At 45.5% G+C, this 24443-nt stretch overlaps 1 protein-coding gene across 4 annotated transcripts in view; it reads right to left on the minus strand.

Moving 5' to 3' along the window:
* LOC115178351 (E3 ubiquitin-protein ligase SMURF2) overlaps positions 1-24443 on the minus strand; it is a 67563-nt gene that overhangs the window by 21212 nt on the left and 21908 nt on the right. For 2 of the 4 annotated variants that reach the window (XM_029739501.1, XM_029739500.1), the window contains exons 2-9: positions 16571-16609; positions 12945-13053; positions 9006-9139; positions 6011-6076; positions 5392-5476; positions 4735-4818; positions 3426-3643; positions 86-170 (exon numbers count right to left, since the gene is read on the minus strand). In XM_029739501.1, coding sequence (XP_029595361.1) covers positions 86-170; positions 3426-3643; positions 4735-4818; positions 5392-5476; positions 6011-6076; positions 9006-9139; positions 12945-13053; positions 16571-16609 — 820 coding nt within the window. Of the gene's footprint in view, positions 1-85; positions 171-3425; positions 3644-4734; positions 4819-5391; positions 5477-6010; positions 6077-9005; positions 9140-12944; positions 13093-16570; positions 16610-24443 lie in introns of all 4 variants that reach the window. The other 2 variants (XM_029739499.1, XM_029739498.1) reach the window with 1 other exon arrangement.

A 24443-nucleotide genomic window follows, 5' to 3' on the forward strand; every position in this document is an offset into this window, starting at 1 on the left:
GAGACACAGACAGACAGAGACACAGACAGACAGACAGAGACACAGACAGACGGGGGTGAGTGTGTGTGTTCATAGCATTGTGTACCTGGGCACTCGGGGGTCGTGCCATGTGCTGACGCCCGTCTGGGTGTGGAGGAAGTACACCTGGCCCTGCTGCGTGGTTCTCTGCTCTGTGAGGGGGGGACACAAAGACAACACCGTGAGAAAAGCTGAGGGAATATTAAAAATGGCACACCCTTTTGTTCTTCAATTCTTTCAACTTAAAACGGAACACAAATGACTATTTATGTTCTAAAAATATGGACAGGACACTAGTGTAGGTGTAACCACCCGGTATGTGCGCACTGACGGCGACAGAGCACCGGTGTGTGTGCCTGGTGCATGCACATGTAGTCCCTCATTCACCCCCATTATCCGTTGCCGCTTGGTATAGACCACCCTCTGGCCCCAGCTGTGCTCTGGACACCATATGTGAATTGATTGCCCCCCATCCACCTTCAGAGCTCGTGCTGCTAGATGACCTAAACTGGGACATGCTTAACACCCTGGCCATCCTACAATCTAAGCTTGATGCCCTCAATCTCACACAAATTATCAATGAACCCACCAGGTACAACCCCAAATCCATAAACACAGGCACCCTCAGAGATATCATCCTAACCAACTTGCCCTCCAAATACACCTCTGCTGTTTTCAACCAAGATCTCAGCGATCACTGCCTCATTGCCTGCATCCGTAATGGGGCTGCGGTCAAACAACCACCCCTCATCATTGTCAAACGCTCCCTAAAACACTTCAGCGAGCAGGCCTTTCTAATCGACCTGGCCCGGGTATCCTGGAAGGATATTGACCTCATCGCGTCAGTAGAGGATGCCTGGTTATTCTTTAAAAGTGCCTTCCTCACCATTTTAAATAAGCATGCCCCATTCAAAAAAAATTGAACCAGGAACAGATATAGCCCTTGGTTCACTCCAGACCTGACTGCCCTTGACCAGCACAAAAACATCCTGTGGCGTACTGCATTAGCATCGAATATCCCCCGTGATATGCAACTTTTCAGGGAAGTTAGGAACCAATATACACAGGCAGTTAGCTTTCCTAAGGCTAGCTTTTTCAAACAGAAATTTGCATCCTGTAGCACAAACTCAAAAGTTCTGGGACACTAAAGTCCATGGAGAATAAGAGCACCTCCTCCCAGCTGCCCACTGCACTGAGGCTAGGAAACACTTACCACTGATAAATCCACTATAATTGAGAATTTCAATAAGTATTTTTCTACGGCTGGCCATGCTTTCCACCTGGCTACCCCTACCCCGGTCAACAGCACTGCACCCCCCACAGCAACTCGCCCAAGCCTCCCCCATTTCTCCTGAGTTTATGCAGTTCAACACAGAGGCCCAAGAGCACTGCAGGAGATGTGCAAAACGTTCCATGACAGACAGACTGACCAGGTGAAAGTTATGATCCCTTGTTGACGTCACTTGTTAAATCCACTTCAAAACAGTGTAGATGAAGGGGAGGAGACGGGTTAAAGGAAGATTTTTTTTAAGCCTTCAGACATGGATTGTGTATGTGTGCCATTAAGAGGGTGAATGGGCAAGGCGAAAGATTGAAGCGCCTTTGAACGGAGTATGGTAGCAGGTGCCTGGCGCACCGGTTTGTGTCAAAGAACTGCAATGCAGCTGGGTCTTTCACGCTCAACAGTTTCCCGCGTATATCAAGACGGGTCCACCGCCCAAAGGACATCCAGACAACTTGACAACTGTGGGAAGCATTGGAGTCAACATGGGTCAGCATCCCCTGTGGAACACTTTCGACACCTTGTAGAGTCCATGCCCCGATGAATGTTTGGTATACTCAGTATATACTCATCATTTATGAACTTGCTAAGTTGTGTCGTATATAAAAATAGGAGGTAGAAAGAGAGGATGGGGAACTTCCACAGAACAGGGAGATTGTGGTGGCTGGTGGCCTGGCGCTGTGAACCAGTGTACTTGTTTCAGCATATCAACAACGGTGCAATACACTCGACTGTTGACATCCAATGTGTCAATGTTTTTAAATTGTATCTCGTCCTCAGGCCAGAGAATCGGCTGGCGGACCAGACTACAAGCAAATAAGCTATTAAATACATAAATGAACTAACTGTGTGTTGGTCTCCGGCTGCGAAAGTCAAACTGGTCCAACACTGTGTGCACGGGGTGCTCGAAATAGCTGCACTCCGTAGCAACAGCCTAGCAACCACCAGCCTGTAGTACTTAAATCTTATTGCATAATGTATGTAATACGTTCCATCTGCATGTATAATGTATACAAGACTGAACAGAGGGAACAATAATAATATCTGACGCTTCGACAAGGGCAGACGTGGGGGTTGACCAAAAACACACAAATGAAAACCAGTTCCCCTCGAATGCACCCTTTCCTGCCCTCCACATGAGGGAAATGTTCTCTCTCCCTTCCCCTCAAGCGCTCTCGCTCTCCTCCTCTTGGGCTCAGTCTCTCGCCCCCCCAACCTTCCTCTCTCCGTCTTTCCTTTGTGAGAATATCACTCGGCACTGCAAGAACACTTTGGAGCGCTGGGAAGTGTTGGCAAACATGGGGAAGTGAGGAGAGGAGAAGAGGGGTGAGGAGGAGAAGAGGGGTGAGGAGAGAAGAGGGGCCTTGAAAACACAGCCTGCGCTGATTGCAGCTGTTATGTGGTGCTGTGGGAAGAGGGAAGCCGAGAGAGGGAGGGAGGAAAGGAAGGAGAGAGAGGGAGGGAACTGAGTAAAGTAAGGAGGGACCTAGAGAGACAGGGAGGGGGAGAGGGGGAAGGAGGGGTAAAGGCTGTGGTTGTAGCAGCAGGGAGATTGTTGTACTACCCTCTCAAAGGCTGATAAAGCCATGTTTGCCCTGGTATTACCCTGCTACATGGACACTGCAAGGTCCATTCATTCCTTTCACTGATAATTACAGTGTGTGCGTTCATGTGTGCGTACGTGTGACTCTGTAGCTCTGAGTCAGGTCAGTTGAGGTGTGTTTATGTAAGCATGTTACTGTGCTTACAGAAGCCTTTGGCACATCATGCTGGCTGAGTGAGCGAACGAGTCTCTTTCTCTCTCTCTCTCCTCGATAATGAGTAACTATACACATATTCCTTAGGTAGGTCAGGCAGAGGGTGTTGTGTGTCTGACTGCACCCCTGTCCTCTCCATATCCCTTGGGTAGGTCATGGGGCTTTGTAGGCTAGTGTGTGTGTGTGTGTGGTACGGGTAAGTTTCTGTAACCACATCACCTGACCACCATATCACCCAGGCAGGTCAGGCAGTGTGAAAATTAGTATGTATACATTAGTTATGTGACTGTGTGTGTGTTAGTGTATATACTTGTACGCAGGTCTTTGTATGCCGGTATGTCGGTTGTTGTTGTTGTTGTGTGTCTCACCGTATCCCTCTGGCAGGTCCGGCGGGGTGTGGAGGTGGGTCCTGCTCATGTAGTTCCTGTGTCTCTGGGAGCGGACGCGTCTCTCCTGGACCCGCGGGTCACTGCCACCGCTGGGCAGCACACCGATGGCTGCCCCGTTGGGTGTCATGACCGGCGTGTTCTCATCCACCACGCAGCTGAGGGGCCGCCCGGAGGGGCTGGAGTACTCAGACGCCGGCCTGGAAAAGAAGGGGGGGGGACAAAGGTTGAGACAATATCTAAGAAAGTGTACACATTTGACGGGGTATTGTTTGTGTGTGTGTGTGTGTAAACGTGCGATGGCGTCGGACTGTGTTTGTCCCCCTGCCTGTGTGTGTGTGTGTGTGTGTGTGTGTGTGTGTCTTAGTGGCAGCCTAGTCCATGAGAGTGGCAGGAAAGCAACTGATAAGATGACTGGTCAAAGGGAGGAAGAAAAGGAGAGGAGACAGAGCCCCCCCACCCCCCCACTGACCCAGACCACTTTGTCTGGCCATCCAGGGCCACTGACGCCTTGGTTATCTCCTTTGACAACCCCCCCCCCTAACCCCTGCCTCACCCACCTCCTCTCCCCTAACCCAATCCCACAGCACACCCCTCCCCAGCCAGCTTAAAGAAAAATAGGAAGGCCAGCTCCAGAGGGGTAATTTATTTGTTTGCTTACTTCCCTTATCGGCTCCACTGATACGGGGGCCATGTAAGGAAGGCGACAGTTGTTCCAGGAGAAAGGTGGGCCAAGCCAAACCTGGCTGGCCCTATTTATGGGACTGAGCCTTTCAGGAAATTGATAGAAACTCACTCATTAGGCTGCCCAGTGACTGGTTTGTTTTCCTTTTACAATAGTGCATAGTGCAAGGCACAATATACTACTAGACAAGCTTGATTTGCAAGGGGAGGTTGTAGTTGTGGCATATAAGCAACAGTTTCCCTTAGGACTTAGTTGGAGAGGTTGGGTGCCCTTTTAAAGGGCAACGTAAGGAAGACACACTAATAAACAGGCCAGAGGTGAAGAGGGAGGTTGATGATGTGTTGTATAAGAAATGTCTGGACTGTTTATGTAAATTACAGATGATGATCTGATCTTTGGTACTCAGTGTGTGAACAAACGGCCTGCTGGATGTTGGCTGCACTCCGAGGGAGATTCTATCCGGCGCAAAGGTGTGTGTTGATGTACCGGATGGGCCTCTCCCATTGCGTGGTGCGTGTGTGTGTGTGTGGACGTGCCGGGTGGGCCTCTCCCATTGCGTGGTGCGTGTGTGTGTGTGTGTGTGTGTGTGTGTATGTATGGACGTACCGGGTGGGCCTCTCCCATTGCGTGGTGCGTGTGATGTGGTTAAGGTACTGGATCCGACCAGAGGCTGTTCTCCTCTCCTCCCAGCTGATACAGACACACACACAGGAAGACCGACACAGTGAGCAACAGACCAAGGAACAAGTATTTCCATATGCATTATCATTTTTTTTTATCCAACCACATTCAATATGCCCCTATTCCAATGAGATTCAGATCAACCTTCAAGCTAAACCTTATTTTTTTATTGTATAACTCTACATAAGAAAATGATCTAATAGCTGATTTATGCTTGATCCGTCAATGCGGTCTGGAGGCTCCGTATGAAGGGTGTGACGCAATTGCAGAGCCTCCAGAGGCTTGCAGAATCGAGCCCCTCAAATGTTCTAACAACGCAGAGAGTTCCGTATAACTTTGACATGACTGGTTGATGGGTAGGTGGGGGCAGGATGTCCTGTATAAACACAAACCCACTTCCTTGACAACAGTTCTTGCTCAACAGCTCCGCTACACGAAGTGCAAGAAGTATGAAAGCCCTGACTTAAAATGCTGTACGGCCGATGCAGACGCCGGATTGGCCATGCAGAGCCTCTCTCATTGGATACACGCAAACTGGTACATAATGTAGCTTTAGACAAAAGAAACATCCGGAGGCCTTACCCGTCAGGTAAATCATTATCAAACAGACGGCTGCAGTCCACCACGGGGCCTCCTGTGCCGATACGGTCTCTGGACTGTAGACTCACTGGAGACAACAGCAGCAGTTAGTTATACAGCATCGCATGATATTGGTCTAAGGCCATGAGAATGAGATTGTCCTAACCGTAACCTGACCAAGGAAAACTCTCGACCCTAATTGAACTGGGGCTCAGAGTTCTTCCTGGTCAGGTCCCAGTCTGGAAAAGATCTTCAACACTAAAGCAGTGGGTGGTGAGGTAAACCCAGAGTACTGAGACACCGGATCCAGAGAGCCCCGTCTGTGTTGTGCAAACAGACTCTGTGGAAACCTAAGAGGTCAAAGGTGGTTTTACTTAGGAACGAGACGACGAGCTACTCAGACAGACATGGCTTTCCTTTCAGACAGTCCGATGATGGTGGCGAAACATCCACCAGACCTGCGGATGTGTCAGACAGAACCACAGTCTGCAAACTCGGACCAAAGTGTGTGTGTGTGTGCGCGTGCTTGCTTGCTTCTGTGGGTGTGCGTGCGTGCGGAGTTGTGTGTGTGTGACGCGCGCGTACTTGTGTGCGGTCCACAGCACTGCACAGATCTACTCACCAACTATCTGGCCTCTCACTGTGTCGTTGTCATTGGGGCCCAGCTTGTTCAGGTCCAGTCTCTGATCTGTGGGTTTAGAAGAGAACAATATTCATGAGCAAAGAATAACTTATCAAAGCTTTATTTTTCCCCCAAGGGAATTTATAAAGCTTAAAGGAATTATATCTGTCTGGCCTTAGTATTGAGTAAGGACAAGACAAACACTGTTATTACAATACCGTTATGTCATCACCACAAGAGGAACACAATACCACGCAACACCATACTACCCTGCATCCCACTGCTGGCTTGCCTCTGAAGCTAAGCAGGGTTGGTCCCTGGATGGGAGACCAGATGCTGCTGGAAGGACAGTAGGAGGCACTTTCCTCTGGTCTAAAAAAAATGATCCCAGGGCTGTAATTGGGGACATTGCCCTGTGTAGGGTGCCATCTTTCGGAGGGATGTTAAACGGGTGTCCTGACTCTTTGTGGTCACTACAAATCCCATGGTACTTATCGTAAGAGTAGGGGTGTTAACCCTGGTGTCCTGGCTAAATTCCCAAGCTGTCCCTCATACCATCACGGTCACCTAATGATCCCCAGTTTACAATTGGCTCATTCATCCCCCTCCTCTCCCCTGTAATTATTCCCCAGGTCGTTGCTGTAAATCAGAATGGGTTCTCAGTCAACTTACCTGGTAAAAATAAGTGGCACATTTTTTTTGTTTTTTATAATCCTCATACAACATATCACTTTGCCTTCAAAACAAGAGGTGACGAAAACTAATACCTTGGACAACAAGAGAAATATGAAAAGATGAAGACTAGGAGTCAGAAAACTACATCAAATCTGCCCATGAACAAGACCGTCAGCCAATGGAGGCCTACACTAGTAAAGGGATCTCCATTTCACAGTGCAGGTTAAGACCTGATCCCAAATCAGCCATAGCTGCTCTCCCTCTACTCATCCTAAAACATCCTAGACATACATGTCAGCTCCTATTAGCTAACTCTTTGGTCTGGGTCAGGGGGAGCAGAAAGTGAGAGTACACCCTAGGTTGTTTCCAGACTACGGGAGACAGGTGGGCGGGGGGGGTGTAGTGAGACTATCCGCTCCCCGGTGTCTTCCTGACAGACAGCACTGTGGATCTGTTCCGGATACGTGTCCAGACTAAACAGGGACGGTCTAGGGGTTACAAGGCTGGAATAGTAAGCAGCTTTCAGAAGAGGAAAAAAAAAGAGACTAAGTGAAACTGGATCCTGGCCCTGCAAACATCTGAGGTGCATTTAAAAAACGAAAGGAAAGGGCGGGGGGGGAGACAGGCTCAGACGAAAGGAAAGAGCGGGGGAATACAAAGGATACGGGAACCAAAACGACCACAAAGAAAGGACACTGTCTACACAACATATGTAGGCTTAATTACCAGTGTATCAACAGTATATGTCGCTCTGTATACAAGTCTTGCCACCCAGACAGAGCATAGCCAATATAATACTAAAATGACTGATCCATGTATACATTCTATACATTACTGTCCGCCATCACAGACGCACCAAAACCAGTTTAAATAATCTATGGGAAAATAAGACAACAAAAAAAAAAAGGACAGAATCCGGAGGCCTGCGATTTGTAACTAGGACAAAGGGCTCTGAGGTTTGTGTCAGTGTGCGTGTGATGCTACAGTAAGTTACAGGAAGTTGTAGAGCTGTACCGGGCCAGATTGTTAGGAAACGGCGCGGCAGCAGAAGAAGAAGAGGCCCCTAGAGACTGTGGTGGCTGGACCACAGACAGACAGACAGGCGGGGGGGGGGGGGGGGGGCTTGTTGTCCACTTGTTGTCCACATCAGCAGCATCTACCAATACTGACTGGCTTCAGTGCCACTCTGTCTGACTGACAATTTCTAGAGGACTCTCATTGTCACAGCCAGTTATGGCTCCAATTCTAAACCACTTAGGGAGAAAAGCGCTGAGTGGTATAGATAGATATACATATATACTATAGACGGAGGGTGAGCAAAGTAGGGCAGTTAGACAGATGTACAAATAGGCCTACATCATAGCATAGGCAATATACTGTAAGTGGAGCCAGGTAGTTTAACAGCCTAGTTAGTATCTGTTAACTGTTATAGCTTGCTGAAAAGAGAAATGCTCTATACCTACGGTTGTTCACTGCTAATGCTAGCAGTCGGGATGGGACCCAGTCTGAACACAGCAGCTAACGGCTAACAAGCCAGGTAAAACAAAGGAAATAGACTTTCCAGTAAGTACTCATAAAGAAGCAGTCACTGCAAGAGTAGAAAAGGGAGACGGCACGTCTACTTCGCATACAGTTAGTCTGTGTCTGAAGAGACAGCAGGACGCGTGTGTGTGTTTCCCTTCACGCTACAGAGGTGGAAACCCCGGGGAGTGTGTTTGAGCTGGCAGCAGCAGGCATGGGCGAGACTCCCAACTCCCAGGAGCCCCCTATCCCGCTCTCGATGGCGTCCGTCTCACCAGGCCAGGCAGCGCCAACATGCTCCGGACCCTAGCCAGCCAGACTGGCACCTGATACCCAGGGAGGGAGCGGGCAGAGCGGGGCAGCGACAGCCTCCCAGATGGTCGACAATCAATAGGGTTTAATGGCAGGTGTGTGTGTGTGTGTGTGTGTGTGTGTGTGTGTGTGTGTGTGTGTGTGTGTGTGTAATAGGGCCTTCTAGGTAGCGGGGCAGGACAGAAGCCTGTCTTGTCTTTGATGTGGTCTATAAATCAGATCATGCATTGCGTAATAGGAGTGGAATAATGATGAATAGAGGGGGGAATGTGTGTCTGGGTTTGAGTAATCGTTGGGAGGTTTTTTTTGCTGTCTCACACTAGACTGAGACCACCTCCAGACAGACACACACAGTGTAAAGCACACTCACACGTTCACATACACACATTCATTTCTGCTCAAACATGCACAGGAACATTTTTTATTAATGCTCTAATACATGCTTGAACGCGCGCGCACGCGCACACACACACACACACACACTTACAGCCGGTGTCTTTGAGGCGGTTGATGGCGTTGGAGAGAAGGCGTACACAGCCCAGGAAGCCGGCCCCCTGCTTCTTGTGAATCTTCTTGTGGTTCCACACACTAATGGTGATGGAGTCAGACTTCCCAATGTACCTATGGAGGGCAAAGAGAGAGTGACACATTCCCTTTAATATGTGTCCCCAAATACATGACATCAGACCAACTGGTGAGAGAGAGAGAATGTGAGCGAGCGAGCTAGTCTCTTTAATACACATAATTTAAGATCTTTAAATGCACCGCGTACAACACTGAGTGGCCCTGTATTTAACCAGGTAGGCCCTGTATTTAACCAGGTAGGCCCTGTATTTAACCCGGTAGGCCAGTTGAGAACAAGGTCTCATTTACAACTGCGACCTGGCCAAGATAAAGCAAAGCACTGCGACACAAACAACAGAGTTACACATGGAATAAACAAGCGAATCACACAATAGAAAAAAAAGAAAGTCTATATACAGTGTGTGCAAATGGCGTGAGGAGGTAAGGCAATAAATAGGCCATAGTAATGAAGTAATTACAATATAGCAAATTAACACTGGAGTGATAGACGAGCAGATGATGATGTGCAAGTAGAAATACTGGTGTGCAAAAGAGCAGAAAAGTAAATAAAAACAATATGGGGATGAGGTAGGTAGATTGGATGGGCAATTTACAGATGGGCTATGTACAGATGCAGCGATCGGATAGCTGATCAGATAGCTGATGTTTAAAGTTAGTGAGGGAAATACAAGTCTCCAGCTTCAGCGATTTTTGCAATTCGTTCCAGTCATTGGCAGCAGAGAACTGGAAGGGAGAGACGTACATCTCATACACTCCGAAGAGGATGACCTACTAAAGAAACAAGTGTGTACACAAAGTCACAGAATGTACGGATGGGGTTCTGAGGTCTAAATGACTCTGATTACAGGTTGCTAACTGTCCACGATGACGATGAAGCTGCTTGTCTGGCTATAAGGTCAGCCTAGTCATCATGAATCAGACAGGAGAATCCCTCGTCTCCCCTCTCTCTCCTGCACCACAGTCCCCCAGACAGACAGCACTTACAGTAACACACACCGACTGGTCTAATTACAGCTTTCCCAACTCAGCCCTCTTCCATGGGTACGTATATACCATGAAGAGAAAGATTTCCAGGAGAAGAGTTTCCCAGAGCGCACATAGAAAATGCACATAGCCCATACTGTTACAGGGAGAGGGAAGAGGTAGTCTAGTCAGTTTTCACATTTGCTCACCTCACAGTGTCTCCTTTTGTCAATAGACAAGTCTGCTCAAATATCTGATACTAATTTCACTGGCAACTGATGTCTGTGGACAAAATAAATGCTTCCATAGAGGCGTATGTCTTTCTGCATTGTTCCGTCTTTAAAAGGAGTGACGGACAGAAATGAAATAAAACTTTAATCTAAGCACATTAAATCTAAGCTGGGTTTTTTTTTATATTAAAAGCCTTGCATTGTGGGTTGAAATTTCCGCCTGCTGTCTGATCTAGATCCGGATAAAGGCTTCAGACTAAGCCAAGTTACTCCACCTCTGCACTGTGGTGGTAATGTATGGGCCAACAACATGATTTGGAGTGTGTGTGTGTGTGTGTGTGTGTGTGTGTGTTGCAAACCCAGGCTGCGTTTAAGGGGAAATGAGAGAGCAGACCAGACAGTGACCTAGCGTCTGGGGCTTTGAAAATGAGGACAGGTAAACACAATTTCCTCAGTCAAAATGACTTGAGGAAGACACACGTGTACACACACACACACGGTCATAAACACACGTTTACACACACGCATTTGTGGAACCATGTGCAGTCTGGCTTTGCAGGTAGAGCCGGTGATTAGAACCGTGCTTACCGCAGCAAATTAAGGAGGAGAAAAAAACCACAGAGAGAGAAGAAAACCCACTTGTCCGAGCATATGGCTAAGTATACCTATATGATAACACCACAGTATGAGGTAAGTATTACTTATTGAGCCTCAGTCTAGCTAGTCTGAAGAGTTTTTCAATGTAAGTATCACAGATCTCGGATGAGTTTACTCTCCCAAATCCCTTACCTCAACCATTAGGGTGGAACACAACACTGGCCTTAGATCAGTTTATAGGCTGATGACGCAACAAGTTAGCCAATTTACTGGTTTGTGACTAATGGTGACTGGTGAGCTGGGGTGGCACAATGGGAGACATCTAGTCATGCCAGTGGGTGCCCAGTCACGCCAGTCTGACAGCTCAGACTGGGTTAAAAGTAATGAGGCTAGATATAGACATCTAGACTAATCAACGGCCCAGACAGACGACACGGTCGCACTTCCTCCCCTGACGGCTGGCGAGACCAGCACGGCCGGCCACCTGCTCTGGGTTTCCTGGGCCGAGAGGGACGAGCGATTAGGGACCGGGGAGGAGTCTGGTGAGGAGGATAGCGTGGTTGGTGCAGTGAGAGGAGGAGTGGGAATAGGTTTTCACCAATCAAGGCCTCTGAAGAATACAACCGTCAGTCGTCATCAATTGGCTTTCTCTGTAGAAATATGAGATACCACCTACTGTATGAATTGATCAAGGGCTCTAACATACAGTATGAAGCTAAAATGGGTCACGTCTACACCCAGATTGGTTCCTACAGAGGGCAGCGAGCGCGCCTACGGGCCTTGTGCTCTAAAACAACCCCTTCACTATTCATGACATCTCTAGCTTGCCTAAGGGATATACAGTGCATTAGCATCACATTAGCATCCCATTGGGAGCTACATGACCTGGCGCTCTAATGCCGCCTGCAATAATGCCGCCTGGGGTCACTGGCAGGGAAGACTCCCTCAGGACCAGTGGAGAGGAGAGTGTTTGAAGACAAGCATGAGGGGGGGGAACAGGTGTGTAAGCACACTTACAAGCATGCAAACACACAGCGAGAGACTGACAGAGACATCTATATATGTGTGCACAAAGCTAGCAAATAGGTATTCCCGCTGCAGTGCCCAACTTAATGATTTTCTTTCTTTTTTGGGGACCTAATTGATGATGTAACCCACATTCCCTGTATTATTCAATCTGTGCATAGTGGTTTGGTGCCAAGACACCCACATCTCTGCATAGTTTCCCAATGCTTTTTGTAACACACCCCTCTCTCCCCATGTCTAGCTTTCTCTCCTCTTCTCCGGCCCTCTACATCCCTCTCTTCCCCCTCCTGTAACGCATTGCCAGTAGGTCCTTTGGGTCCTGTGGCAATTACTCCCAAGAAGAGCACGTAAAGCTTACTGCTCAACATTCACAACACATGGCTCATTTCAGTCCAAATATTTCAGTCGGACAGTCCCAATGGTTAGACTAGAGCTGTGTCAAATGGCACCCTATTCACTATATTGTGGACTACTTTTGACCAGGACTTTAGTCAAAAGCAGTGCACTACATAGGAAATAGGGTGCCATTTCAGACTAGCCTTAGAGTGAGCGTGCAGCAGCCCAGTCAAAAGGCCTCAAATGGTTTATGGTGGGTGTTCCTGCACATCAGCACGGGAAGGGAGGGTGACCTGCTGCATTCCTTGCACGCTTATCATAGCAGCGCATGGAGATCGGAGACGCCACAGCTTAGTCAATGAAACCAGAACAGTGTGACAATGTTGAAAACCATAGACAACAAGAATGTGTTAACAGATGTCTGTGGTTCTTTGGCATCCATTTTAGGAAGTGGTTTCTTCAGGAGTTGACAGCGAGTTTCACCAAATCCAGACCCTAGTCCCTTTCTTAGTCTCACACACCAGACGTTCTCCCTGGGGACGAGGTTATGCTACTACTTCCTACTAGGCACGTTTGTAGGTCGGAAAGGATAAATTGCAGAGGCAAGCTGGAACTAGGAAGACATGGTGAAACAAGGGTTTATTGGTCTAAGGTGGTCCCCCAGTTTAGAGACTACCCTGGTGACTTACAGGTCGTAATGTTGGTTCCACTTGGGGTCCAGCGTGTTCCTTACGGTGTCTGTGGAGTGGCATTGCCCCGAGCCGTCCACCACCACTTTGGCAAAGGGGTCAGGCAGCCCTGTGGAGGAGGAGCCAAAATGGAGGATTGTATTCACAACTGTGGATGGCATAGAAACAATGGAGTCAATGGAACTACAGTCACAGTATGGTTCATTTATCTAGCCTGGAAAATAAATGTTTATATGAAATGGAGATTATATGTTGCAATTGGAGACAAAAATGGAGGATGTATGCCTGAATGAGTTTCTAGGTAACTGTATTCACAAGCTGATGCCATAGAAATAATGACTATCAAAAGACATAAATTCACATAATAATATTAATTATCTAACATGAAGATATGTTACAGCTGAAATTGGATAGAAAACATGAGCTGGCGCACACCCAGAGAAATGTATTTTAAGTAGAGGTGCTGACTAACAGTGAATAAACTATAAGCTATAAAAATAAAGAGTCGCACAACTCTATATATAAACTCCCAGTAAATTGGGTAAATCAACGTTTCGGCATCACTGTGCCTTCTTCAGGGTGATGCCGAAACGTTGGTGATTTAACCCAATAAATTACTGGGAGTTTGTTTGTTTATATATATATATATATATATATATATATATATATATATATATAAAAATATATAATAGTGTGCGACAATTTTTTATAGCTGAAATTGGAGCCAAAATGGAGGATATGTATGTGCGTGTCAAAATGATAGCTGTTGTATTTGAATACAGTTCAATAGAAACTGAGTCATAAGGTGGCATACAAAACATTCATTGTCAATGGACCTTTATTTACACTGTGACTAATAAAGAAAGAGAAAGAGAGAGAGAGAGAAAGAAAGAGAAAGTATTTGAGATATATATATATATGAAATATTGTGTGTAGTTGAGCAAGCAGCTCAGAAGCATGTCGTTCCACGCCAGTCTATAAAAACTAAATAACAAAAAAAAAAAGAAGTGGTACATTCACTGACATTCATACAAGACTGTACAAAATAATACCAGAAATAAGACCATTGAAAAAAAATGTGTTGATGCTGAGAAGAGGACAAACATGTTGATTGATGACTTTCTGTTTTAATTTTGAATTTTTAGCATTTTTTTATTGTGTTTTTTATTTTGGTTTTATACTGAGTATATGTTGTCAAGTGGCTAAAGGCCCTTGTGCAAAAGCGCTTGTGTAAAAACGCATTGGCAGCCTCAAAGAGATACTATGGCTTTAAACAAGTGATTTGAAAGCATAGTGTAAATTCACCTGAGAGCTTCAGGTTTTTGATAGAAGAGGTATCATTTCATATTTTTAAATGTAAGGTTGTCTAACTATACAAATACTTTTTGAGATCAACTGACACTAACCAAAGAGTTTATCAAACTGAACAACTCCTGTTTAATTTACGTTTTACAAGACTGTACAAAATTTCTTTGGAAATCTGATAAGGGACGGTACACACACCCCTAGGCAGGATCAACATATCCCGCCCATTTCATGTATAGTATAAAGATTTGGAATGGATTGATAGACTAGAGTAATGACGTGCATTTCAGTTGAGCTTATTCAGTAGTACTTGGAAACAAAACATCGTTGCCAACTATTCGTATCGGAGAGTTACAATGTTGTAATCACTAGGCAGCCAACTGCCTATTGTAGGAAACAGAGTTCTCAATAAACAACGTATCACACGTGACACGACCTCACAATAGTTCAAATTACAATAAACATAACATTTATTAGCATCACGCAGTAGAACTGTAAATAGAGAGATCATTTGAGCTTTGGAAACGAGTGCTTTCATAAATGCATGGCGCGGGCCTCGTTTCGCAGGAGCATTGGAATAAGCTTTCTCGCAATGAACAAGCCTTAATAAATGTTGTTTATTTGCATATCGAATTTGATTGTTCAACATCAGCTTTAAAATTCCTCAATTTTGTGGCCGCCTAGCATGTCCTCTTTCCACTGATGTGGTGCTGAATAACAGCGGGAATGGTGCGGGCCGGCCCAGTCATGACTAGAAGGCATCCAGCTTTTGTCAAATTAACATAAAAAGTTGAATTGTTTTGCATTTTAGCTAACCCTTTCCTAACCTTAACCTAATTTTCCTAACTTGCTACGTAAAATTCTCCTAACCTGCTACAAAAAGTCAAATCTGCCGTTAATTTGACAAAAGCTGGATGGTTTCTAGTCATGACCGGCCGGCCCTGGTGTTCGTAGACAGCCATGTTTTGTTAGTTATTAGGCTTACTTACAATGTTCATGCCTAGACTGAAATAAATTAGAAAGGCTAGATTGTATTTGAAAACAGCTGTGTTATGCTATTTATTAATTAAAGTGGTCATACAAATAGCCTATAGGTCAGGTCGTTTGCAAATTATATTATACAAATATGATATTTTGAAGTTGTGTTTTACTTAGTAGGAGGCTTGTTTTTCTACACTAAATGTTTTAATCTTTTTTTAATGATAATCATTGATGATTTATAGCAGGGATGAATACGCAATGAGTAATGTTTTTCTTTTCAATAAAACCTGTCATGTTGGTAGAAGAACATTGTTCTACTTTAAACCTTTACAGGCCCTTTCCAATGTGTTAAGATGAATAATCTAAAATGTGATTTTGAGCACCGTGGGTGGACACCCTAACGAGTTACGCATCCAATGCATATGGATGTCCGGGAAATTAAAAATCTTGCCGGTCACGTTGTTCGGAGCCAAATAGTCTTAACGAAAACTTGGTACGCACACACACACACACACACACACACACACAGACTGTGCTCCATAGAAATGACATACTGTGTGTGACTATAGTTAGGAGTGTGTGTGGCTCCAGGCAATGATACCACCCACAGGTCAAACTTGTTGAGTCACATTCACCCCAATGCCATACTGGCAGAGGAAGCAAGGACTTCCCTCTGCAGGTGTGTGTGTGTGTGTGTGTGTGTGAGAGTCATTTACAGGAAACTGTGCCTTAAAGCCCACAGTAATCCAATACATGTTCTCAAGGGAGATGTGCAACTGTATAGCCTAAAGAATGTTCCAATTCACTCTCTTTACCAAAATCCTACACTATGAAAATTAGCCTACGAAGGGGACGTGCCTGTGCTTTGTGTTCCATCAGAGGTATTTATTTGCGGTGAGTATCTCCGTCTCGCCATGATATAAAACTACACCAGACCCTCTGGCATAAAGCCAATGTGAAGATAAGTAAGATACAGGAACTTCACAGTTAACGACCGGTAGCCTTTCACAGTCAGCCTAATGACCGAGTAACATTAAAATTACATTCAAATGGCTCATCCGTGTCGGTCATAACAGCATGCGTCAGGCATTACCAGCTCATCACCGATGCTCTTCCACCTCATTGGATAGCATTGGGGACAAGCGTCGATGTGCATCATGTGTTCTATCTGTAATCTGTATTCGTCAGCCAATACTGCAGGCAGATTGAGCTCCTATGGGACTCCATCTACAGAATGCTTCAAAGCCAGCCAGCTAGCTGACAATCCCATACCAATGCACAGCAGGGAGGCAAGACAGAAATAGCACTAATGCAAAAAAAATAAATGGGTTACTACTCACGGAAGAAGTCTTTCTTCGACAAGTTCTTCGCACACAGCACTGGAAGGGAAGAGAAGAAGAAACGTTAGATGAGTAAAATGATCGGTGTGCTACAATGGAAGAGCAACATTAGTGAATTCTCAATTCAACGCAAAGCAGCTGTGGGGGAAAAAAACCCTATGAGCTTACATATTAAATAAAACAACCAAAAGCACAAGAGACAGCATGTGGGTCAAATTTGGGGCACGCCTATATGACAAGGCAAAGTCCAGTTTAGGCCTACACAAATAGTCTAAGGTACACTCCATTTCAAACCTTCACTCCAGGTATTTGAAATCAGACAGATATTATGAAATGAGAACCAACTTCAGCTTGGAATCTCATCCCTGCCAGTGCCTTGGATTCCTGCTCGGAATCCCAGTCCCATTTTGCGATAACCTCACTTTTGGGTGGTGCTCCCTCAAAACATTTAACAGCTCAATTATTGGAGGATTTCTGGCTTGGCTCTACTTTGTCATCTTCACGGTTGCCCTGGGTAACCCCTGTTGTCTGTCAGTTTGTCCGCCCATTACTGGCTAGCAGAGAGAGTGGTTAGAGAGGCTTCCCTTGTAAAATATTGAGCAGACAAGCATTCTTTCCAATACGGAGTGAGTCCCTGAGGTAAGCATCACAGCCAAGAGCCAACACACAATGGCTTCCAGAAGAGAAGCAAAGATGAGTTGCAGGAGCACTACACTCTCTCGCTCACATACACAGTTCTCTCTACCATCTCTGTAAATCTCTCTCCTGGTGTAATGGGGTCCAGGTGAGCCAAAGTGGGCCAAAGTTATGGAATGTCTTCCTAGTACTGCCAAGTTCTTTTAGGTAGCAATAGAACTCAGTAGGGTTGGGCGGTATACCGTATACTGGGGTATTTGGAAAAAGCCACAGGATGTTTTTCAATACCGTTGAAACTATTTTTGAAGTTTTTAAAAAAAAATACATTTTAATATTTGTAGCTACTTAAGTAAAATACCTGCAGTCAACTTGTGCAATATGGTAGGAGACTAAGAACATTACGTTCTTCATTTCACTTGTCACATTATGAAGCTTACTGGTAGTCCCCAGTCACATGGTGTTTATTTACAAGCACACAATGACAAGAGACCGGAGCCTTCTGTGTCACTCACTGTTCTGCAACATGCGCCAGGTGATCTAATGACAGTTCGGAATTCACAACTAAATGGTTTGCCAGTTAGATACCTTATAACTATTAAGTTAACTGTCTAATACGTGCCAAATGCTCTGCAGTTGTTCGTTTGGTTTGCTAATTTAGTTGGTTAGCTTCTTCAGAGCTAACCACAGAACAGCAGAGAATACCCTTGTGGATCAAAAGCCTTGCTGGGAAGTATTTGTTTTGTGCTTGCAGCAAACTGAGTAGCATTTCAGTTACTTGTATAGTACAGTTTCTGACCTAAACAAAATGTTGACAATGCACTCGTTAGCATTTTCTATGGGATTTTACATTTACTTGTTAGCTTTGATAACCTTTGGATTACAGATTATCGGTGGGGTTTGAAAACAGCACCCCTTGTGTTCCGTGTGAATATTACAGAATAATAAACAACACTACACTTAGTTCTACCCCCCATCCCCTCCCAGCAGCCAGATAGCAGGCGACTACCCAGCCAGGCCCCTACAGATTAGCCAGAGGAGTGGAAAGACATTCCAAGGAGATGTTTCTGGACCCTGGAGGTACCCAGTTGGCCGGTCTCGTCAAGACCACTGGTGCAGATTGGGGGACATTAAGGGTGGAACAATAGAGGGGGGAAGGGATTGTTGAGGTAAGGCTGTAGCAGCCTCAGTGTAGTCTAGGAGTCTGACCTCCATGACGACTTAGCTCACCGCAAGCCTGGAGGAGTCTGGGTCAGATAGATGGATGACCCTGGAGAATGTGAGGACACAAAATGGAGGAGGGGAGAAGAGAGGAGAGGGGTGTCTGGGTCTCCTTCCATCATATCACTGCTATGTCTCAGTGTCTTGGCTACTTTCCTATTCCCGCAAAGTGACAGGTGAAATATAACAGTCGAGCCGACAGAGACGAGATGAGAGATGATACTTTATTAATCCCCAAAGGGAAATGATCGTCATGGTATCCAACCTGTCTGGTATCCAACACCACAAAAACCTATTGACTCAGAAACATATGCCTAGACGACACACGTACAAAATTTGACTACCTAAATTAGCGTAACTAAAATGCTCCCCATACTGACAAGAGACAGGAAAGGTATTTTCCCTTGCAGGCGCTGGGGGGACACAGACTGGAGGGGGGTATCCTTTACACAGCCGCACAGTCCTGGGGAATGCACTACTCTCAAAGCCCACCTCATTACTCAAAACTGTGGTATGCACTCACTCAATGTCTGCAGTGTCTGTCACGACACACTCATTTCAACGCCCCACCGACTCAACGGTCATTATTTATGCAGGGTGAGGAGTAGGGAGCAGGTGATGGGGTAACTTTCCATTCCCATACCGCAACACACACACGAACACTCAGAGACATGCACACACACGAGCCAGAGACAGGATCCTGAGAGAGACGTATAGCCATAACACAGACCTGCCTGCATTCTCTTACGCTATCTTTCAAATGTCTGCCAGTTTCATATACAGGCTGTCATGGAGGAAGAGTGCTATAACATGTATGGCAGACACACACACAAGTTCTGGATGAGGTCAGAAAGTTGGTGGTTTGTGTGATTCTGTCTGTTTTGGGAAAGAGGAAAAGGAATAGCAGGGTGGGTAGTGGAACGAACCAGTCTCACCATGGAGTTATGTATGGTGGCTGGGGAGAAGCGCACTAAGCACTGATAGAGTCATGATACTGCCAGGAAAAGCCAGTCTGTCACACACACACAGTCACGCTTACCAGTCCCCAACAGACAGGCTGCCGGGCCAGACAACACACACACACACACACACACACACACACACACACACACACACACACACACACACACACACACACACACACACACACACACACACACACACACACACACACACACACACACACACACACACGTACGTCCCAGAGACAACGTGAAAATTGATTACACACAAGAATTTCGAGGGAGGAAAAAGACAGCCACCAAAATACTAGGAAAATTACACAGTGAAGAACAAAGCAAGGAAGTTACGGCTCAAATCACACCCGTTTAATCCGGAGACCAGGACAGCGACCAAAATTACACAGCCAATCCAACAGAATCACAACATCATGACACAGACAATCACGACACCAATCAAATGACACCGTGAAGACTACCAATCAGCTCGTCAGGGGAAATGACACAGTGAGAGCCGACAGTTTGGCTGTGAGCCAAGAACACAAGACAGACTAAACTGATCCTGCAGGGACCAAATGGACATGTCGTCAGGATGAAATGCGGAGAAAACGAGCATCATAAGAGGTCACAGTCTTGGCTAAAGCAAGTGTAGGCTTATATACTGAAAATGGATTTGTGATTCTAAACGCTCGCAACATGCTGTCAAACTGATTCTAAGGAACACAAAATCCCACGAATTTCACAGTCAAATTGCCCAATTTTTTTTTTTTTTTTATTAAATAGCTTAGCCTTAGTGAATTCATCAGTCACTGTAAGGTTAGTGACAGGCTGGATAGCCAGATCCTTAGGGTGCCCCTAACCACTGATACAGGATAAGATATTTGTTAATTCCCGTAATGTTAAGGTTAGGATTATGACCTGGTTAAGGTTAGGATTTTGACCTGGTTAAGGTTAGGATTACTCTGAGTTAAATCTCAGTGGGACATGTCACAGTGACCTCCAGGAGAAGTCATAACCCACGAAGATGGGACTCGGGAGGTCGTAACCCATGGAGACTTGACCAACCCTGAGCCCTTCCATTCAGCACACCGTAGTAAAGTCTGTGCCAGTAGATCTCATGTTACCCTAATGCTAATGGAGAAAAACGGATTACCTGCGCCCTGCTCCAATGTCTGACCATGCTAAAATAAAAGCCTCTTTCCCCAATCACCACATCATTGACCTCCCAGATGCACTGTTACCAGGCAGAATTGTCCATGAAGCTTCCAATGAATGGAGGCACTCACAGGATGAAGAGGATGTTGTGAGAAGTCGAGTGAAAGAAAACGCCAAAATTCAAGAATCTCTCTGATGTGAGCGGCTTCTCATCAAATATGGAAACCATGTAAAAATTCTAGCAATTCTAAATGGGAGACAGCAGACACCATTATGGTCTAGAATGTTAATTCAGTTCTGCCTTCAAAGAGGCCTGTATATCCCCATCATCTTCAAGGCGTAAACACCAAGTTTAGTTTTTGTGGCACCCTGCCGAGTAGGGCCACCATAGAGTATCAAGGCGTGTACTTCCATGCCTCTGAAAGCAACCATGCATGCCAACGGGATATCTTGAATGTGTAAGTGTGTGTCCACACACACCTCTGATAATAGTGTGAAGGCCTAGATAACATATGGCACTACGGACCACCCTCATGAGAGCCATGCTGCGAGGGACTTCAAGCCTCAAACTCCATTTGACCTCTCTGGGTGAAGCTACACTCAGACAGAATACGTATCTAACATGCAGAGATGTTATGGAAACGTCTAGATAGGAGAGGAAGTAGCAGTCACACTGTCTTTAACACCAACTCACCAGACAGCTGTCTGTTGTGTCTCCTTCACACCAACATGCTGCATTATTAATAAACTGGTGAACTTTTCACCCCCGAAAATAAGCCATCCCCAATTCCTCAGTTCAGATGAACTTTTCAACCCGGGATGGGTTACGTTTTCTGGAAAGCAATATCAGCGATTGACTTCATAGGAAACACTTTTGGATAATGACTGGGGATACAGAATTAAAATGGCGTGATCGGGGCTGGGAAATGTCAAGACGACAACCTTCCAGTACAGTAGCCTACAGGCCTATTGCCTAATACATTCAATTTTATTTGAAGAAATTAAATCAACTTTATTTCAATTCAGCATTAGGTAGGCAGCTATGTATTTTACAAAAACAGAATAGGCTGCAGCTTCCATGGGTTAAAGCGGTGTTTCCCAAACTCAGTTCTCGTTTTGGTTTTTGACCTAGCACTACACAGCTGACTCAAATCAAAGCTTGACGATTAGTTGAATCAGCTGTGTAGTGCTAGGGCAAAAAAATGAGCAACCCTTGGGGTCCCTAGGACCGAGTTTAGGAAACTGAGGTGGCCACTTCTCAGCCCAGCCTGAGGACCAAGCGTTCTCTGATGTTGACCTGGGAAACAGGGGTCAGTGGAGCCTCTTGTAAACACAGAACCTGCTGACAGCCCATGTCAAACTAGCAGGAATCCTCTTTAAGCCTTTTCTGAAGGGGATACCCTGAAGATCAGGATTTCCCAACCCTCTCCTTCACATTTTTGTTATAACCCTAAAAACTGGCACACCCAATTCAATTAGTCAACTTATCATCAAGCCTTTTACTAATTGAATCAGGGTTAAAACAAACATTTGAAAGGTCTGGGGGGGCCCCAAGGAGAGGGTTGGGAAACCCTGCTGTAGATGGTCACTCCTAAAATGTGATTTATGCTTGATCCGTGCGTGTGATGCCGTGTGTCTCCCAAATTTTGCAACAATGTGGAGGGCTCCGTATAGCTCAGCATTGATATGATTGGTTGACAGTAGTTCGGGGCGGTACCTCCTGTATAAACACAAACTCACTTCCTTTGCAACTTCCTTCGCAAAAAACATTTAGAACTTTGACAAAAGGCTATCAGAACAAGTTCGCAAATATAAAACATCTTTATGACACCTCGTGTAGGGATTGTTTGAACTCTTGGAAAGAGGTAATGGGGAGAAATGCGGTAAAGAAGTCAATGGAACGCAAACCGTGGAGGATAGGACGCCAAAATGGCGCACATTCAACAAATATCATCTAACAAAGTGGATATCTGTCAAATCCGTCATGATTGATGTATTGTAACAGACCCACAATGTGGTTACTAAAGTCGGATTTGGATATATTTGGCTGTTATCGCTGCATAACATTTATAAGTTGTCCCCTTTAAGGTTTAGACTGCTATATGCTAACTCCCATTCGTAAAAGCTGGTAGCATAGCTAGCATACAGAAATTGGTGGTGGAAGTCAGTTGTTTTTAACTAAATGCAGTGTGAAATACACAAACAATAGCCTAAAATGTAGGCTAATTTTGCTTGGGAGCAATGAAGAGATTCAGGATCTTTCCCTCACTCATTTCCATGGCATTTCCATTGATTTGGTTGAGTTCCATTGACAGTGTGTTACTGCATCTATGGAAGGGGATGCCTGCCACAACAAGAGGAGGCAGTTGCGGGACAAGCTCGTAAAGAAAAAAAATATATGAAGGGTTGAAGTGGAGATGCAGGTGGGAAAAATGGTACCGCCTTTTTACTTCACGCTATATTGGCTGAGCTTTGTCAAGCACTGGGAAACCGACTCCAACGTCTCAGAAGAAGTAAGGTCTTGGCTGGCTACGGAGATTAGTCCTGAATCACTACAAGTGATGCAGACCAAATGTGTTGGATGCGTATGACACACTCCGCTCTGCTCAAAGAATCTCAATAAGTATGAATGCTCTGACTTCTGCATCACTGTAAATGCTGTACGGCCACTGCAGATGCCGGACCATAAATCGGCTTTGAGTCTTTACTGCTCCTGTGTGTGCTTAAATGTATCTACTCCTTTTCTGCACTTTAGGCCTAAATAGGTACTAGTAGCTAAGATCATGCATCATAGCTTTACAAGAACTTGGCCTACGAATGGATAAATAAATCATGGCCTAAAGAAAAATATTGCACATGCTACATGTTCAAGAATCCCAAACCATATGTTCAACCACCATAACGTTTGCACATGTTTGACTAGGCCTACCTCCTAGCCAAACCAGTAAAGAGAAGGTTAACAACTTTATCTTCCAACTGAGGGTGAGGAGGCAAGAGACAGTGGCCACTCAATGCATTGTCCAGACACTGAGTCATCACCATCCACCACAGAGGTCAACTCAGAGCTCCTCTCCCCTCCATTGTGTCTCCCTTAGGAGGAGTTATACCTGAGGGCCACGTCACTGCAGGCAGCCCGTCACCCGACTACTGACTCAGAGTATTGAAGTAGCCAAGGGCATTGATCTCACTGTCTGAAACAATGGCCATTGTGGATGTGGACATTTACCCCTCATACAGGGCTAAGGGTCATTATAGAGCCAGGAGTTTTTCCTGAACACAAAAAATAAATAAATAGTCCCTCTGGCAGACACAGGACAGAAATTATCCCTCTGTCTCTTTGCTGACAGTGTACCTCACTATAAGCTTTGTGAAGTCGAGTGGGGACCATATGTTGCAATAAGCCTACTCAAGAAAAAAAAAAAAAAGGACACATCCACACTGCACAATGGAATAATGTTCAAATAGCCTTGTAGGACATCTGTGTTGTTCAACATGATGAAATTGGGATAATCACGCCAGGCCTCTTAAAATTGTGATTACGGTATGATGAAACCATACCGGGCTGAGTCAACCATACCGGGCTGAGTTAAAGGTTTGTGGCTTCCTGGTAGGTAGCTGGTGGAGATTGCGTGACTGGGCAAGTCTCCCACAGTCAACTAGGCCATTTTATGGTCCATTTGTTCACGTTAGAATACAATTGCTGGCGGGCTGAGAAGGGATTGCAGTGAAGCGATTGTAGGCAAAAGGGCCGATCAGCCTCCAAAGATGCCTTATTGTTAGAGAGCAATGCTTAGATAGTAGAGCCTCAAACCATGAAAGGAATGCTTATTGTATTGAAGTGACTTCATCCCTGCAGTCAGCATTCTTAAATCCCATCATCCGGTTCAGGAGCAACACACAAGTTA

Source organism: Salmo trutta, chromosome 38 (genome assembly GCF_901001165.1).
Source record: "Salmo trutta chromosome 38, fSalTru1.1, whole genome shotgun sequence".
NCBI classification, from domain to species: domain Eukaryota; kingdom Metazoa; phylum Chordata; class Actinopteri; order Salmoniformes; family Salmonidae; genus Salmo; species Salmo trutta.